The sequence below is a fragment of the Pseudorca crassidens genome, chromosome 12 (genome assembly GCF_039906515.1).
Source record: "Pseudorca crassidens isolate mPseCra1 chromosome 12, mPseCra1.hap1, whole genome shotgun sequence".
NCBI classification, from domain to species: domain Eukaryota; kingdom Metazoa; phylum Chordata; class Mammalia; order Artiodactyla; family Delphinidae; genus Pseudorca; species Pseudorca crassidens.
Genome location: NC_090307.1, coordinates 19,075,939 through 19,095,068, shown reverse-complemented (window position 1 = coordinate 19,095,068; position 19,130 = coordinate 19,075,939). Strand labels below are relative to the sequence as shown.

The 19,130-nt window shown below is 40.8% G+C and overlaps 1 protein-coding gene across 17 annotated transcripts in view; it reads right to left on the bottom strand.

Annotated features, from left to right (window-relative positions):
* Positions 1-9,066, bottom strand: part of TCF4 (transcription factor 4) — a 360,829-nt gene extending 351,763 nt beyond the window's left edge. For 8 of the 17 annotated variants that reach the window (XM_067698989.1, XM_067698995.1, XM_067698993.1 and 5 more), the window contains exons 1-3: positions 7,290-7,437; positions 6,281-6,372; positions 4,554-4,626 (exon numbers count right to left, since the gene is read on the bottom strand). In XM_067698989.1, the coding sequence (XP_067555090.1) occupies positions 4,554-4,626; positions 6,281-6,352 (145 nt within the window). In that variant the 5' untranslated portion in view covers positions 6,353-6,372; positions 7,290-7,437. Of the gene's footprint in view, positions 1-4,553; positions 4,627-4,995; positions 5,015-5,082; positions 5,172-6,280; positions 6,373-7,289; positions 7,439-7,710; positions 7,837-8,531 lie in introns of those variants that run through there. The other 9 variants (XM_067698990.1, XM_067698991.1, XM_067698997.1 and 6 more) reach the window with 9 other exon arrangements.
* Positions 9,067-19,130: the final 10,064 nt, after the last annotated feature.

Here is a 19,130-nt window from a genome sequence, read left to right as displayed (position 1 = left end):
ATATCCTTAAGCCTATAAGATACTGAAATAATAAGCTATATCTGACTCTGTGTCTGTGTGTGTGTGTGTGTGTGTGTGTGTGTGTGTGTGTCTCAAAAGACACTGAGCTAGGCAGACCAGGCAGACCTGGGTTTAGAACCTGATTCATTCTGGCTGCCTTGAGGGTAAGTAGTTTACCATCTCTGAATCTCAGTTTCCTCATTTATAAATTGAGCATGGTAATCCTGGTATCTCACTGGGTTCTTGTGAGGATTTAAAAAATACAAGAATATAAAGTGCATAGTACACCACTTGGCATAGTAAGAAGCACTTTAATTCTGTCAGTGTCATGCCCATCCACCCCTGTTATTCAATCTAACATCTTGCAAAGAGTCACAGGCCAGATCAGGCAAAAGAGAATGATCAACAATCCAAAATTCAGCTCCAAACCTTAAAAAGCATTCAAAGGGCACATGTGCACTTAGAAGAATTTGTAGGCACAAAGATCAGCACACAAATCCTGATACCCTATTATGCAAAATACAAATTTAGAAAAACATAGCAGTGAAACCAATATTACTCCAATAAAAGGATTTGCAGGGCCATACAAAATTAGCAAATCAAAACTTGTTTCTTAGATTAGCAAATAAAGGCATAGTTCAGAACCTCTTAACTTGGGCCTCAGTTTTCTTTGTACAATGAAGGCACTGGGCTGTCTCTTTCTAAGGGGTTCAATCCCCCAAATTCTATGATTCTAACAGAATGGATTTAATGCCACTTTGCTTATTTTGTAACCTGTTAAATTATTCTGCATTTTATAAAAGCCATACAACCACTATGAACTGCACTATAATAGTAAGGCTGTTTAAAACACACACACACACACACACACACACAATTAAATAAGTGTACTCCACAAATACCTTTAAGGGAGACCATTTGTTTTTTCACGCCATAATTGTGAACTCAAACTGTACGGATGGATATTAATTCAGAATGCTGACCATTTGAATTTTCTCTGTGATACAGAACTACCCATTGGAGCGATTTATTTTTTCTTACTGAATTTACCAAACTGATGTGTCATTTGGGTGTCATGTGGGTATCAGTAAAATAACTTGTGTGAATGTCAAGAAATGTTTTTTCTCTTCCAAAAATGACCATGACAGGGATGTGGTGTGTTTTACTGCTGCTCTTAATTGTTAAAACACCCATCCATTTGGCACCTTTAACAAATGCTGAACACCTAAGTAAAGCTAAACAGTTACGGGGGAAAAGGCTCAACTTTTAAACTAAGGGAGGAAGATGTAGGATCCGTCACAGACTAACTGTAAATACATGTAACAGATGTGACCAGGGCTGTTGTTGAGTATGGATAATTTTAGAGCCCCAACTTTAAAACTACTTTGTAAAAGATGCCAAAGCTAGTATGTTTATCTTTTGCTCATGAAAGACTCAAAGGTAACCAAAGAAACTGTAGTTTTGTTATATTAGAAAATTAAACCCCTGTTCATCAATAAATTATAGACTCTAGGTGAATTTTTTTTTCTTCTGGTAACTTTGCCGTCCTACTTTTTAATGAGAAAAATTTTCCAATCATCCAGGCATGTGGATGCTTTTAGCTAGTTTTAAGATCAATGATATAATGGATCTGAAATCCCTTTATATAAGTCACCATATAGGTTTCAAATATTTCTTAAAAATAATTCCAGAACCCACCAATTCTCCCCGTTAAGGTCATCCAAGCTCTGAACTATCATGGCTGAATTGTTTTAGTGCTCTCTGCTGAACACCTGCAAACATCAAACAAAAACTGCTGGTCCTTTCCTGGGTTGACAAAAGCCTTTCATGTGAAAAATGCTCCCTGGGAATGTCAGGCTGTAGCTCAGGTTACATTCCATTCTCCCTAGCAGCCTCACCATTTCTTAAGGTGGTAGGAAAAACCATGTTTGTGAAATGAAAGATTAAAGGCAATATGGCCACACTTTTTTTAATTCTCACATTGCAAATCACGAAGGAGCGCCCTATATGAATGGAATCCACAGCTACTGAGAACTTTAAGCATGAAACATTACCATGCCTCACTCTGAAAAAACAGAGCTGGTTTTTCCAATATGAACAGTTCACTTATACTTTGGACCTTTTTTCTCTGGACCCAAGTTTCAAAGCTACCCATGGAAGTGACATCTGAGCACCCTTGGGACAATGGATATTAACCTGATGTACATTTAGAAAATTATTTCTCAGTCCAAAGTTTCCTAGTTCATCCTTCCAGGAGCAAAATGCAGTTTTCCTCATTTTTTTTTTTTATTTGTTATGCTTTAAAAGGGACTTATCTTTGTTACTGAGTGGAAACAAAGCCACCTAACTGTGTCTTGGACAGATGAGAAAAATCAACACTCCAATCTGTACTGTGTATATTATAGTCCCCATCATACTGCACTGGATGAATACCCTGCATTTTCAATCCAGCAGCGAGAACAAAATCGGCACTACACTTTTTACCTTTACAAGTAAACATTTGGGCCTGAAAACTACACCTCTGGTACGACGTCACTTAAAGTTTAACACCTTAAAAATAATCACAGCATATTCGTTGGAAATATCACAACACGTCTCACTAAGGATGAAGCCTCTGTCTAGGTTTACATATACAGATATACTGTCTTAAGAACTCTGTAAGTTTCAGTATATGATCATTTTCCAAAATGCATTAATACATATTCATACTTATTCACCCTACACTCTGTAAACACTTAAACATCATAGCAAGGACTTCATTTAAATGTGAACATAGAAAAGGGACCAGATGCACAGTTATCTTTTTAAATGTAACACAATTTCATGCTTCTAAATCACCTTCCTTTATTAAACTATAACTAAGCTGATATACTTAATTATTCCAAATGTGTCAATTTTTACAAAGTACAAAAGAGTATTTTTGCACTGACTCTGAAAGCAGTCTATCTCTGAGCCTTTCTGACATAATCTACTTTCAGATTTCAACTATACATTTTCTTAAGGAAAATCATGAAGAAAGTTACTGTCAGAGATAAAGTTAGCAACTGTTTTGATACTGTCTAACATGAAAAATTAATCTGCTTACATGAGATACTTGTACTCATCTTTCCTTCAAAGTTGTATAGAGAACACGATAAAGAAATTTGGAAGATACAATACGAATACAACAACAAAAAAAATTTTAAGTCCCAAATGAAAATTATAACAGGGTCCAGGACAGTAAAACACAAACATATGGTCAGTAGCCCTTTTAATCAAAGTGGACCCCCCAAAATAAAAGATAAAATGTAACTATAGGAGGCATCTCATATTTCACAAATCAAGTTGTAGAGATAAAAAATCCCTTAGACTTATGGGGGCCAGCAAAAGGAGAAGTAACTTATCTAGAAATGAGCAACTTTTAAATGCCATTAATTTTATTTAAAAAATACCAATTATACAAATCACAAAGATGAACAGATTTCTTTCACTGCTACAACACCAAATGAATATTAAGAGATGTGAAATTATCTTCAATAGCTAACAGACAATTCCACTGGTATCTCACAACTAAACGATGTCAACATTTACCAGTCTGACTTAAGAACAGGACTCTGTCTAATGTCCTGTTATGTACCACTGCCAGACCTCCTAAAATACTACAGCTGTTTAACAAGCATAAATGGATTTAAGCCTTGAACCTAAAGGAGAGCAATGTATGCCTCCTTCTGATATGAAATTCACTAGACAAAAAAAATACGTTTTAAACGAATAGCATATTTTCAGTTTTCACTTTTAATAAGAGACCTTCAGAGAGTCCCCTATTAAAACTCCTCCTTAGATACCAGATAATCACTGCACACACAGATTCCTTTGTGAATAGCGCTAACGTCTTTTTAAAGCATCAGCCAAAGACCTTTCATTTATAAAATGTAAAAGTCCTTCCAAATTTGCAACTTTAAATATAGAAAAATTCATTGCACAAGTAAATTCTTAAAAAAAAAAACAAAAACTGAAGCACCAAAAAGGATATTTTAAATATAAATGAATTCATATTTCGCTCTCAGATTAGCAGGAGTCTCTCTATTTACAGCTATGGTTTACTACACAGCATTCATCTGCAAAATTAAGCGCTCATTTCTTTAAAAGGGTTAATTATACATAGTACCCAATAAAATTGATATTATTTACAAGGGATTTGCCCTTTTCATGAAAGTTAGATTTTTCCCTCTATTTTCAAATAAGGAAACATTAATTTATTCCCCCATGTTAACACTGCCTTATCTTCACGTGTTTGATTACAATTGTATCAGAAAATTGCTTTTAAAGTAAGTGATGAATTTTGAGACAGTTTCCTTGATTTTTTTTTTTTTTTTAAAAACCCTACTTTTAATTTTGCAAAAGATAATGTTTTTGCCTAAGTTATACCACTAATGGATAATGAAATAACCATATCATTACAGGCTAAAATTTCAATGACTTTTTCAGAACACTTCAACAGAGCCAAAAATATACCATGAGTGAATAAACAGCTAAGAACATTTAACTACACACTAAGAAAAGAATTTACATACTTGAGCCAGTAAAATGTCCACTCGCCAAAGAAGTTGGTCCATTTTTCCCACTGCTCACAGGAGGTGAAAACATCTAAAAGAAACAAAGAAACATTACTGTTGAAAAGACGACATTTGTGCCTTCAGAGTTCATCAAAGATCTTTCATACTCTCCCTATACAATATACAGTTTATGCTAAGGGCTCATTTTAGTAAAATACATCACCATCCAACTTAAAACGAAAACAGGCACAACATTACCAATCACTCTCCCCCCACCCCAACCTTAACCACTGTTTTCTTTTTCCTCAGGTTCATTAGATCGCCAGAACTAGGTAGGACTACATTTTAAACCAACACAGTCCCCATGATGTGAACAAGATTCAGTTTGGAGGGCAGCAAGCTCTCTAGAAAACACTAGTTTTACAAAGGAGAAGAAAGTTGCTTGTTTTATATTGAAAACCTTGGCCATAAACGTGGCAATGTCCATTTCCATCCCGTATAGGATTTGCCTGTCATATGTGAACCCAAATAAAAATAAAAGTGCCACCTGCACTAAATTCTCATTTCGTCTCTAACATGAGAGCAATTTGAAGCAAGACTCTCTCCCTCTCTCTTTCTCTGCTTCTCTCTCTCTCTCTCTCTCTCTCTCTCTCACTCTCTCTCTCTTTCACTCTCTCTCTCTCCAGCATTTATTTCGACCCTAATTGGTTTCCCTCTTCTTCGACGTATCTAGTGGATAATGCGCACCTTCCCTGAGTCAGAGCCTGCAAAAAGCAAAGAAACGAATGGAGAAAGTGCAGCAAGCAGAAAGGGGGCTACAAAGCTGCCTAGGGCCACGTTTCCTGGCAAAACTTCCGAAAGCCATTTCTCCAAAAGGTCTAGAAGAGAAGCAGCAGCAGCAGCAATAGCAGCAGTAGCGGCAGCAGCAGCAGCAACATGAAAGAGCCCCACTTAGAAGGCGGTTTGGATTTTATTTGTGTGTTTTGTGGATTCTTTTTATTTTGCTTTGCAAATGCATCTTACACCAAACTCATCTGGCATTAAAAATGAATTATTTCCCCTGACATGTTTGGGACTTGGTATGGGGAAGGGAAGCAAAGGGATGGAGAAGGACCAAGTTCCGTCATAAAACTCCACAAGTGTGTAAGTTCTGCTTTGTGCTGATCTCACGACTCCGAGATTTACAAAGACCGTCTAAAGGGTTCTAAAGAATGTATGCTCAGCATATGCACACGAGTTTTCAGAATCCCAGGAAAAGATGTAATGAGGACTACAGGTCCTACTAATCCAAAGCATCATCAGTTTAAAACTTTGAGACAACTGGGGTCTCCTATTTTCTCTTTTCCATTTTCAGAAAAAATAAGTAAATAAAATGAGTAGCGCACAAAGTATCAGTACTCTCAGTGTTCAGATAAGGTCAAGTTTAGGGGTGGTTTACAGTTTTAGGGGTGTCTGTTTTTCCCTTCCATTGGAGTGAGACTCCATTATTTGGGGGATTCGGTGGGTAGGAAATTCAAAAGCAAGTAATTAAGACTCTGAAAAAAAAAGCCTGAATCGTCCATCACACCCAAAAATTGTAGTTAAAAACTTATCAAAAAGACCTTCATGTTTACCAAGGACTCAGCCAATTAAAAATTATTCCTGTCCTTTAGATTATTATTGGTTTCTAGCTCAAAGTGTTTGGGTTTTTTGTTTTGTTTTGTTTTGTTTCACAGCTGTTGTTAGTTTCCACCGTTCTTTCTTACCGCACTGAAATCCAGTAAATCACTCAGCTCTTTGTCCGTCCCTAAGGCAGCCATTCGCTGTTGGTGATGCATTTTAGCAAAATCACACAAACCTAGAAACATGGAAATAACCGCAATCAGAAAATCCAGTCCCAATCCTTGGAGAAAACACAATCGGATTTTTGGAGACTGGGGGGGTTGTGGGGTAGGGATGTGAGGGCGGATGGGAATAAGGTAGAAAGGAGGGAGGGACAGGAGAGTTTTTTTTGTTGCTTTTTTTTTTAAGAAGGAATAGGCAGCAATAGCAAAAAAAAAAAACAAAAAAAACAAAAAACTGCTATTGATATTGTATTTCCAAAGAGACGATCAAAACTGGTAACATCCACTATAAAACCAAATCCGGGAAGGAAAAAAAAAAAAAGCCGCTCTTCAGCGCATCATTTTATGCAACAGGAGGTAGAGCGAGAAATGAATGGATCCCAGAGAAAAGAGAAACTACTCAGAACGATCCGGTCTCAACTTTCCCCCCACCCCCCCCACACACACTCACACACACGCACACACGCTCACACACACGCTCACACACACACACCACTCCCCTCTGCGTTTCAAAGTAGCTATAAAGAAATTAAAGATGAGCGTCTCTGGAGTGAAAACACGTCCAAAGGGGGAGGGGTGACAGGGTCGACGAAAGCGGGGCGGGGGGGAGGGAAGCGGAGTGGAGGGTCGGGTCCCGTAATGGTCCAGCACCCTAATTTGTGAAAGAAAGGGTTGTAAAAATTAAAGTCAGGGCCTTGGCAAAGTCATCGGTCTCTCCAAGTGGCACTGCCGGGGAGGGGGGGCCGAGGGGGGGGTAGGGATGAGGGGGAGGGAAGAGGCGCGGGAGAGGAAGGGGTGTCTCCAGGGGGAGCGCCGGGAGCCGGGAGCCCGCGGCACGGGAGGCGCGGAGCCGCGTGCGGGGCCGCCGAGCCCGAGCCCCACGCCGCCCGGCGCACCAGCCCCGCCGAGCCCCGCCGGCGCCGGTACCTACCGCCCGCGCGCGAGAAGGGGCTCTCCGTGCACCGCCGGCGCCGAGGCGGCGTTCATGTCTAACCACCGCCTCTACCTCCTCCGCCTGCGCCCGCGCCCGCTCCTTCCCCGCCGCCGCCGCCGCCGCCGCCGCCGCCACTACAGATCCGCAGACACACAGCCAAGATCCCTGACTCTTAACACCAACTCTCTTCTCCGGGGAGGGGAGGGGACGAGGGAAGGGGGGGAGGGGGAAACACGCAGAGGCGGACGGAATTGCAAGTTCAGCAAAGAAATGGGTGGGGGGCCTCCGGCGGGGAGACGCGGCTCGCTCGGGTCGGGCTGGCTGGGATGCACCCCCCCCCGGAGAAAAAAAAAATCTCAACACCTCCCCCGCCGCGCAAAAAAAAAAAAAAAAATACAAACGAAATTTCATCGAGCACCTCATTTTCCCTCAGAACGTCAGTTACAATCTGAAGCCTGAACAGTTCAGTTTTTGCCCGTTTCATCCATCGGAGGCACTTTGAAATTTATTCGAGTTTACATCCCCTCCTTTCTTTCTCTGACTCTCGTTCCCTCTCACTCACACATCCACACACGGCAAAGCAAGTTTATACTAGGCTGCAAATACACGTGATGCAAAAAGACTTTGCCAAGAGGAACAATATTTTTCTTTTCCAGATATAAACCAAGCCACATTTTGCTGGGGAGATTTTCATGTCGGTAGTTCTGCGTTGGGGGCGAAACCTAAATTACATACGTTTTTTTCCCCTCCCTTTTAAGTCACAGAATAGTATAGCTGCAAACTTCAACAACAACAACAAAAAAGGCAATTTTTGAGGGTGGATGTTGTTTTGTTTTTACACTTGAGTTCCTAGGCATGCTAAGTCCCCGTTCGCCAGCACTTTAAGTTTTTAATTCAACATTTACCATTACAGGCCCTGCATGCTCCTAAAACATACTTTTTCACATCACTTTTTAGGATAAAAATTAAGCTGCATAATTCTATCGTTTCGTAATAACAAGCGTACTTTATCCAGTATATGCAACATACGCTATTTTAACGTGTGTTAAAATACACATTCTATAAACCCTGTTATTGCTAGATGTGCGAGTACATACACAAAATGCATGCACACACTTTTTCCCATTGGCGATTATTTAATAGGTTGTTCCTTTTGTTTTAATAAAACACTGGGATCGACATTTAAAATATTAAATTCAATTACAAACAGTTTACTCTGACAGCAAATTGTAACGTTACCTTAAATGGCCACAAATATGCTCACAATATTCCAAGGAAAGTGACTTTAAAAAGAGAGACAAAAATCTTCTGCAAGTACTTAGTATCTCACATGTGTATCCCCCAAAAAAGTATTTTAACTGGTACTCAGTTCTGCTCCAGGGATATCCACAGAATACAAGATTATGCACCTGGCTCTGGTTTTTGCATATTCCACCATAAAACTGCAACAAAATTCCCTCCCCCAAAAAAGAAATCATTAAAAAAAAAATCCAACAACTTTTTCTTATTGTTTATAAAAAAATATCAACACAGGATAGCTATAATTTTTCCTCAAACAAATCTTGTTGGTGGTTTTTTTTTTCTTCTCCTCTTATAAAGCCTTAAACTTGTTCCAAGTTTAGAGGTGTCTCATCATCATCATCATCCTCCTCCTGATCATCACCATTGACTCCCCCGTGGAGTCACATTGATAATAATAGGTTTCCCTGAAAGATACATTGTAATCCATTCACATCCGGGCACTGCGGACTTATAAAGAGAAGGCGCTGCGGCCGTGGCTGCTCCTCCAGACAATGACTGGGGAGGGGCGGGGCGGGAGCGGGCAACCATAGAGTAGTAAACAGAGTGCCTAGAGAGGCGACCAAGATGGCGGCGCGTGCGGGCCACGCCTCCTCCGGGAAAGGAGGCGGGTGGCGGGGGTTCGGGCGGGTGTCGTGCGTGGGCCAGAGATGTAAGGGCTCTCGAGGCGGCGTCCGTGTTCACGCGCGTTGCTTCTTGTTCCCGGTCCTTGCCTCTGTTCTTTGACTCAAAAGTGTAGTTTCTAAATAAATTAAGGAATTAAACTCCAAAGACCTGCGCGGAGGAGTCGGAGTCAGTGAGGGAGGCTCGGGAGAGGGAGGCCTCCCCGACGGAAAGCCGGAGCCTGGTTCTCCCGTAGTGTGGAGCCGGCCCTCTTAGCGAGGCTCGGGCGGCGTGGAGAGAGCCCTCTGAGCCGAGGTGTAGCTCCTGGGCCTGGAGGGAGATGTGGGTCCTCTCCTAAACCATCCGCATCCATCTTTTTCTTGGCCCCTGGAAAGTGAGAACTGTCTAAGTCCCGGAAGTCCACACTTGGAAAAGACGTTCGTTTATTCCCATGTAGGCTTAGATCGATTCCGTGCTGTGACCCACTACTGATTCAACGTCTCGTTCTGGCCCAGAAAGTTCTGCCCTCTCTAGCCAGTTTTCTGGTCTGTGAAATGCAAATAGCAAATGTCCGCTTTATGAATTTCGTAAGAATTAAAGGGATAAAGATAAAGACGGAGCTGCCCCGAAAGAAATCTTCCCTTTCCACCTCTTAATTCCTCGCTAAACCAACTGATATGTCTAATCTAGCCCATGGGATTTTAAATGACGATTACTCCGAAAGAATAGCTTTTAGCCCTCCCACAGGAGAAAAGCAAGTAATAATGATAGGTTAACCCTTATATAGTGGGTTTACTATGTGCCAAAGACTGTTCTAAGAATTTCTCAAGTATTGGTTGTTTGAATCCTGAGAGTGGCTCTGTGGAGTTCGTGTTACTGTTTGACCCAGAGCCCTTTAGTAAGTGGTACAAATTTGCCTCAATTACACGTTATTAAGTGATAGAGCCCACCTTGGAAGACAGGCAGTCTGCAGAGTCCACATCCAACCACATTCCTATTCCATCTGGCAGCGGGAACATCCTAATCTCCATTTTCTGATGCAATTTTGTGGCAGTGACAGAGTTCAGATCAATTTTCATGATCTTTTGTTTACAGGTAAGTTTTTTTTAATAAGTTTATTTTTTTTTTAATTTATTTTTGGCAGCGTTGGGTCTTCGTTGCTGCGTGTGGGCTTTCTGTAGTTGTGTTGAGCGGGGGCTACTCTTTGTTGTGGTGCGTGGGCTTCTCATTGTGGTGGCTTCTCTTGTGGAGCACGGGCTCTAGGTGCGAGGGCCTCAGTAGTTGTGGCACGTGGGCTCAGTAGTTGTGGCTCGCGGGCTCTAGAGTGAAAGCTCAGTAGTTGTGGCACATGGGCTTACTTGCTCCGCGGCATGTGGGATCCTCCCGGACCAGGGCTCAAACCCGTGTCCCCTGCATTGGCAGGCGGATTCTTAACCACTGCGACACCAGGGAAGCCCTATAGGTAAGTTTTTAGAGGACAAGAATTAGGGCATTTATAGGTTGTTTCCTGTCTGTTCACACACACTGTGCAGATTCCTGTCTTCTATACCCATTCCATGTCCTCATCTTAAAATAAAATTTTACATTTAGACACCACTTTATGCTGCTTTATCACAAGCATTATCTCTGATTCTCAGAATAAGCCTCTACCCTTTCAACTGAAATGATGTAATAAAAAGATCACAACCGTTTGTTTAGGAGAAATATTCTACTGGCTCTACCTCTAAGCAGCTCTGTGACCTAAGGCCTCATGTCAGTGTCTTTTACTGTAAAAGGCAGAGACCAGATTTGATAACCCCATAAGATTCCTCCTAGTTTCCAGATTTTAAGACTCCCCCTTCCCCTGAATTTCAAGGGGAATAAATGATCTGTCCAGAAATCAATGATAGGATCAGATCTAGGACCTAAATGGACCTAGTTGCTGGCTAGTGCTTTTTTTTTTTTTTTTTTTAACTGCACCCTACAGAAAACCATGCAACTGCCCTTCCAATTTTAACTAAGGGACAAATTTGAATTGCTTCTGGGTTTTTTCCTGACCTAGTTCACTTCTACCCCCAGCTTCTAGATGTCTTCGAATATGTCATGTTAACGTCATCTCTGGGAGATATCTTATTCGCCTACTGGGATATTGAGAGAATTTAATTAAAAATGTGCATGAATGCAAAAAAAAGCAATCAGATAATAAACTATGGCCTCTAAGCGAGAACCATGAAAAAAATAGGTATACTTAGGAATATTGGCATCACCTTAGAAAAAAAGACTCAACAGAATCCTGTGAAATGTAGATAAAAAGGGAAATGTAGTAGATATGTTTTAGGATGCCTGCTCTATCATCTACAGAATTCTTTCCCTAAGAACCTGTTCATAAATCCTGATAAAGAGGTAGAACTTGATGTGGGTGCCACGTGACTCCTTCCTGACCCAGCCCCAGCTGATTGGACCACAGGAGCTAAAAGAGGAAGAGATTGACAGTGGTCTATAGTGAATGGATCTGACATGTTGGAGTCAGCTGGCCAGAGCTGGTGTCAGGAAGCCAAGCCTTGGGAGAGCCATGGTTATGGGGAAACACGAACCATGAGTAAGCAGAGGAAACTGCTCTTCAAATAAGAAACAAAGGTCTTGGAAGTTCGGAGAAAAACAGACAATTTAGTCCTAGGAAGAAATGTCTAGAGATACTTTCCCAATTATTTGAGGACTACCTTGCCTCCTGTCCGTAAGAAAGCTGATTCCTGCAGTGCTCCCCTTCCCTGAGTGAGCTAACCTGAGTACTTTTCTGATCCTTACAACTAGAGAGTTTAACTAGAGGGAGACGCAAGAGGGAGGGGTTATGGGGATATATGTATACATATGGCTGATTCACTTTGTTACACAGCAGAAACTAACACACCATTGCAAAGCAATTATACTCCAGTAAGGATGTAAAAAAAAAAAAGAGTTTAGCTAGAAAATAAAAAAAGAGCTTTGGATTTTAGCATTTCTAAACAGTCCTTAACATTAAAAAAAAAAAAAAAGTAGTGTCTGCTATTCAAGGTGTAAACAATTTGTTCCACTCCCACATGGCAGAGATGCTATCCAATATATTGTACCACATATAGGCAGGACAGTATATACAATTGTCATTCCCTTTTCTAGCATGTTATAAAGTTGGGTAAGTTTCACACCCCGTCAGACGTAAAAAAAGATAACTTGTCCTCAATACATTACATGACTGGTTAAAATCAAATGCAATAGTGGAGATGAAAGTGCTCTGCAAATAACAAATGCCAATCAAACGTAAGGCATCATTATTGCATAAACTGAGTTGATGCCTAAAGATAACATTTCTTTCATAGGAGTGTGAGAGGCATGGCAAATATTGAAACCCAGTGAGTCATAGAAAAGAACAGACATTGAAGGGTGCTTGGACAAAACCCTTCATTTTAGTGGAAGATGTCAAGGCTCAAGTGGGATGACTCATCCAAGGTCACATTGCTAATGAGTTACAGAGCCGCAAGTAGCCCTCCAGGAACTGAGTGCCAGTTCAGAATGTCATGCCATTCTCCTTCAAATTCATCCAGTTTGCTCCTCCCCAGTCTAACCCATGTTAAAATGAATAAGCAGACAAAACCACAAACAACAAAATCAGATCTCTGATGATATAATGAAATTCATCTAAAAATTCAGCAAATAATTTTTGAGTGTCTTCCTTATGTCAGCAGCTATTCTTTCAGGACCTGAGGCAAAAACAGAGGCAAAGAAAGCAGAATGTTATAAATGTCAAGGGCAGTCTTGATTGAACGGCAAAGTCACAGTGAGCAAGATACAGCCTGTGGCAGACATGTGAAAAAGGGAGGGCTATCCCAGCATATTTTTAGGTTGATATATCAAAAGGGTACAACCATCCAGGACTCCGAACTGGAGCCCCAAACATACTGCAAGCGTGAGTCAGAAAAGCAGCTGTCAGGACAGAAGGGGAGGGATCCAGTCAGTGTGTGTAAAAGAAGGCCAGAGCTTCATCATACAGAAACAGCCCCGCATACCCCAGGGCCTTTGCATTTGCTGGTCCCATGATTCTTTCCCTTGGCTGTTCACACACTGGCTCCTTGTCATCCTTCTAGTCTCAGTTTAAACATTACCTCCTCCTGGAGACATTCCTAACCATTCTGTCTAAAGTAAGTACCCCATCTTTTTATTCCCTGACACCAAATCAGTTTTATGTCCTTAGTGGAAACTTTCCCACTTGGGGTCCTTTTGGTCATACATTTACTTCTGTATTGCCTGTCTCTCCCATCAGACACTGTATGCAGGGACTACAGGAATCTTGTTCCCCTTATGTACCCACACCTAATATGTGCCTGACACGTATTAAGTGTTGAATTGCTATTTGTTAAACGAGTGAAGAACCAGTCTTTATGCTCAAGAAGCACACTATACTGAAGAGTTTCAAATCAGTTTCTCTTAAGGTTTCATTTTTAGCTTGATTTCATTGTTGGTAAATGTTGCTGGTGAATATTCAGTTTGATGTGCAACAGACCACGAGCCTCTCATCATCTGAATCCTAGACCCTAAAGATAGCAAGGATAATTGCCTTAATTTACCAAACCATGGGGACAGCCTTTTCATTATTACAAATAAAATAAAAGGTGCCGTCATTGTATCGCTTCACTATTATAACATTTTAGGGATGAGGAAATTGAGGCTTGGGGCACAACAAATTTCCTGAGGTCACACAGCTACTATATGGCAGAGCTGAGACTTAAACACAGGTAGACCATGCCTCTGCTTACAGCTCAGCGACACGTGCCGTGGCTGTGGGTCTTGGCCAACTGCGTAAGGACAAGGTCTGCACATGTTGAACTTTTAAACTTGCAACGCACACGAGGGAGAGGATGAGACCTCCAGGGTACAGACAAAATGCGTTCTAAACATCTTCATTTCTTCTCTGGAACGCTATTTCTGCCCTATTCTCCCAATTTGCAAGTTCCTCAAACAATGACAAAACCCTTAAAATAGAAACTGTAACAGAAAATAAAACTGTAACAGAGAAGAAGTTTTATGATTAGGAGGAAACCTTCTAGAAGGCTGGCACTAAATCTTTTGAGTCATCTTTAAATCACCAAAACTTCGTGGACGCTAAAATCGAAAGATTGTCAGTTTTATTTTTTCCCCTTTCCTTTCCCAAACCCCCAAAATATCTAAAAGTAGGTAAAATCAAAATTCTGCTTTCCCAGAATTATGATTTAATCCGCTGTCTTTCCACTACACCTTGTACAACTATTTATGCATGGATCCCACTGCTGTGAAGTTTTTGGTTTTTATGTTCACTATTTCAGTATATATTCCCTTTATAAAACTGTTTCTCTGTCATAGTTTGAGTGTTCTATTTTAAGGGTTTTGTCATTTTTTGAGACTTAATAGATTGGGATAATAGGGCAGGAATAGAGTTCCAGAGAAGAAATGAAGTTATCGCACAGAGAGTATTTTGTCTCCACTCTGGTGGTCTTGTCCTGTATGTGTACTGCAAGATTAAAAATCCAATATGCGCTAATTTTCTCTGCCATTGGCTGTGGCATAAAGCCATGGCACGTGTCACTGAGCTGTAAGCAGAGGCATTGCCTGTGTTTAAGTCTCAGCTCTGCCATATAGTAGCTGTGTGACGCCAGGAAATTTGTTTTGCCCCAAGCTTCAGTTTCCTCCCGACAAAATGGGTATAACAATCTGTCATAAAATTATTAGAACAGATTAAATATAATATTATTAGCGAAAATACTTAGCACAGTGCTCATCCAATGATTGTAACTTAACGATTATAACATAGAGTATACCTTAGTGTCACATTTTTCAAATTGCAGGTCTCAACTCCTTAATGGCATGAAATCGATTTAGTGGTTTGTGATCGACTTTTTGTTTGTTTGTTTGAAGTGAAACCGAATAACAGAAAATATCAATATGCATTGCATGAATTAAGAGTAAGTGTTTTACAAAAGTCTGTTTCAGGTGTCTATACACAGCATAGTGTGTGTGTGTGTGTGTGTGTGTGTGTGTATCAGGTGACCATCAAAAATGGTTAAAACCACTGCTTGAATAGATGGGCTTCATCTGCTAGCAAAAGTATTCGTGAAGCATATTCTGGGATTATAACGGAGGAGAGAAAAGAAAGCTAATCACCTTCTCATTCTGTTTCTTCTCTTCCCAAACTGCATACTATTTCAAAAATCAACAGCCACCCCTCACTGAAGCAAAGGAGGTAGATAAAAAGATAAAAGGTTTTTAAAAAAATAAATAATGTAGGAAGAATAGAAGGACTTTTGGAAAACAGCAGGAGAAACTTTCCCCTATTCAATAGTGCAATAAAACTCACTGAGCTTAATATACCTACCCTGGTTTTTAAAAACCCTTCAAAAACTGCTCCTGGGGCTTCCCTGGTGGCGCAGTGGTTGAGATCCGCCTGCCGATGCAGGGGACACGGGTTCGTGCCCCGGTCCGGGAGGATCCCACGTGCCGCGGAGCGGGTGGGCCCGTGAGCCATGGCCGCTGAGCCTGCGCGTCCGGAGCCTGTGCTCCGCAACGGGAGAGGCCACAACAGTGAGAGGCCCGCGTACCACAAAAAAAAAAAAAAAAAAAAAAAAAACGCTGCTTCTGCCCCTCCACTTAGCTCTCCAACTCAACCTCCAAGTCCTTACCTGAAGGAAGTTTGGTCTTCAGTCAACCTATATTGAGCAGTGTGTCTATGAAAAACACTTTGCAAGGTGCACTGAGGAATTCAAGATGGAAAAACAGGCCTCTGACCTCCCAGCATTCATACCCTAGCGGGTAAGCCAGACATACATAAATCACCCCAACTCCTGACAGACTGAGCTGAGAGCTATCAAAAGGGAAAATCATGCCAGGAGACTATAGCACAATGAGTAATTATCAGCTGAAGAAATCTAAGAAGGCTTCAGAGATGCATTTAACCTGGATCTGGAAAGAGAAGTGGTATTGCCATCAGGCAGGTAGAGAGAGAAGGCCATTCTGGGCTGACTTACTAACTCTGGCAAAGGCTGGAAGGCTAGAGAGTGAGGACCTCATTAGGGTGTGTGAGTGGAACTGAAGGACTAAAGTGTTAAAACTCATTTGGCAAATTTGGACCCGTTGGCCTTTATTCCCGAAGCATGGAACCACCAGGGTCATGCACATGGCAGCAGTGGTCAGAAATGACTGAGAAGATCATTCAGGAGACAGTATGGTGGATCACTAAGGTAAGAAGAAACCAAAGGCAGAGACCAGTCAGAATTAGAAAGCTATCGTGGTTCTCTCAATGGGTGATTATGAGAGTCTGAAGAGGGACAGGGACTATGGCCATGGAAACTAGAAGAATCATCTAAGAGATGCTATGTATAGGTTACTAGAAAAGTTATTTTGTTACAAAGCAATAGAAAAATCCGTTCAAACTGGTGTAAACAATAGAAGGCTTGCAAATTTAAAAAGTCTAGAGCCATCAGTTAGGACTCCAGCTTCATTTCTCCACATTTCTCTCAGCTCAGCCCAAGTGTATACATCAGGTTCATTTCCCCATGTTCCCCAAAATGGCTCCCACCCAAAACTGAAGCTATAAGCATTTTTGTTCGCCTCCAGGAGGATGTAGTTGCTAGTTCACCCTGAGCCATGATGCTAAAGTCTCAGCTGAACTCTAACTGTACCAACTTAGGAAGACACCCACTTTTGACCCAAACCATGTAATGACTGGTTTATGTTCATCCCTAAGTAATTATGTTGATAAGACTCAAACCAGTTAAAGCCCACTCTTGGAGCTGAGGTGAAGTCAATCCTACCCAGCTCCCAAGTCTTACTATGTACTGGGGGAAGGGAAGTTAGGGTTGAAGAGACAAGCACAGGGTTTGCCAAGTTTTCTGGACATTTGTGCCACTATGCATTTATTTGTTCTCATCTTTTCTCTTGCTAGAACTGACCTGACTCATGCAGTTCAGTTCTTACCAGCTCAATTCTTATCTCCCCTTTGAAGTCTGCTCTGACCTTTTGATCTTCTCCCATCACTTCTTACTCTGAACTAACTCATTTACTTAAAACCAAAACTTTAAACATTTCTTCAGTACTACATACATACAAAAAGAAAAAAGTCTGCAGCTTGATAAATTGTTACATACCTCTGTAACCACCCCTAAATCAAGATATAGAACATTTCCTGCAATCCCAAAGGCTACCTCCTTCCTCTTCAAAGTCATACCCACACTCTTTGACTTCTATCACCAGAGATGAATTTTTGCCTATTTTAACTTGGAGTCAAGTTAACGATTAACTTGGAATCATCCAATACATATTCATGTGTATCTGGCTTCTTTCACTTACATTACATCTGCAGGATCCATTACATCTGCAGGATCCATCCATGTGGTTTCATATAGGAGCAGACTATTCTTTTCATTGCTGTATAGTATTCCATTGTAAGAATATATAACAATTTATCCATTCAATGCCCCATTCTCCACCCCCCGCCCGCCAATTTCAGTTTTCAGAATTTTGGCTGCTATGAATAAAGCTGCTTTAAAAATTCTATACATGTATTGTATATACATGGTGGATATACGCACTTATTTCTCTTGGGTCTGTACCTAAGATGTATCTACTATATGTCTAGAATAGCTAGAATTGCTGGGTCACAGGTGGCACATTTTAGTTTTGGTAGATGCTGCCAGACAGTTTTCCAAAGAGGTTTGACCAATTTGTTCTTGCACCAGCAATGTATGAGATGAACTCATTTATTTTTAGTGTGAATTATTGTAATTTTATGTTTATATATTGTCTTCCCCCACCAATTAGACTCCAAACCTCTAGAGAGCAGACACTGTCTTAGGGTTCTTTGTTGTTCCAATGCTTAACATTGTGTTCTACGCAGGCTTAGAGATTTTGTCAATTTTCAACAAATGTCTAGCTATGAATTTTTAAATTTTGTATTTATTATGTTATTAATTAATAATCAATAACTTAATTGATAATAATGTGTTTTCCAATCCCACTTGTGGGCATATAGCCAAAAGAATTGATAACAGGTTCTCAAAGAGATATTTGCACACCTGTGTTCATTGCAGCATGAGGTACAGGGGCCAAGAGGTGGAAACAACCTAAAGGATGAATGGGTAAAGAAACTGTGGCCTAGGGACTTCCCTGGTGGTGAGTGGATGGGATTCTGTGCTCCCAATGCAGGGGGCCCGGGTTCAATCCCTGCTCGGGGAACTGGATTCCACATGCATGCCACCACAGCTGGGAGTTTGCATGCCACAACTGGGGAGCCCACATTCCACAGCTAAGGAGCCGGTGAGCCGCAACTAAGACCTGGAGCAACCAACCAAATAAATAAATATTTTAAAAAAAGAAAATGTGGTCTGTACATACCACGGAATGTGATGCAGTCCTAAAACAGAAAGAAATCCTGTCATATGTGACAACATGGATGACCCTTGAGGACATTATGCTAAGTGAAATAAGCCAGTCACAAAAAAACAAACACTGCATGGTTCCACTTATATGAGGCACCCACAGTAGTCAAATTCACAGAAACTGAAAGTAAATGGTGATTGTCAGGGGCTGGGGGGAGGGGAAAAGGGGAATCATCGGTCAATGGATAAAGAATTTCAGTTTTGCAAGATGACAAATTCTAAGATGAGTTGCAAAACAATGTGCGTATAGCGAACACTAATGTACACTTAAAAATGGCAAAGATGGTAAATGTTATGTGTTTTCTTTACCACAATAAAAAAATGTGTTTTCTTTGTAATTTCAGAAATTTAAACGTTAACAATTTATACACTATAACACATACGTATATTCACAATAAGCCAAACAATATTGCCTTTATTTCTCTCAAGCTCAATTTTGGAGATCTAAATTTTACTGATCTGATGCTTCAATCTATTTTTAGTCAGTGACAAATTTTATCATATGCTGTTTAAGTCACTT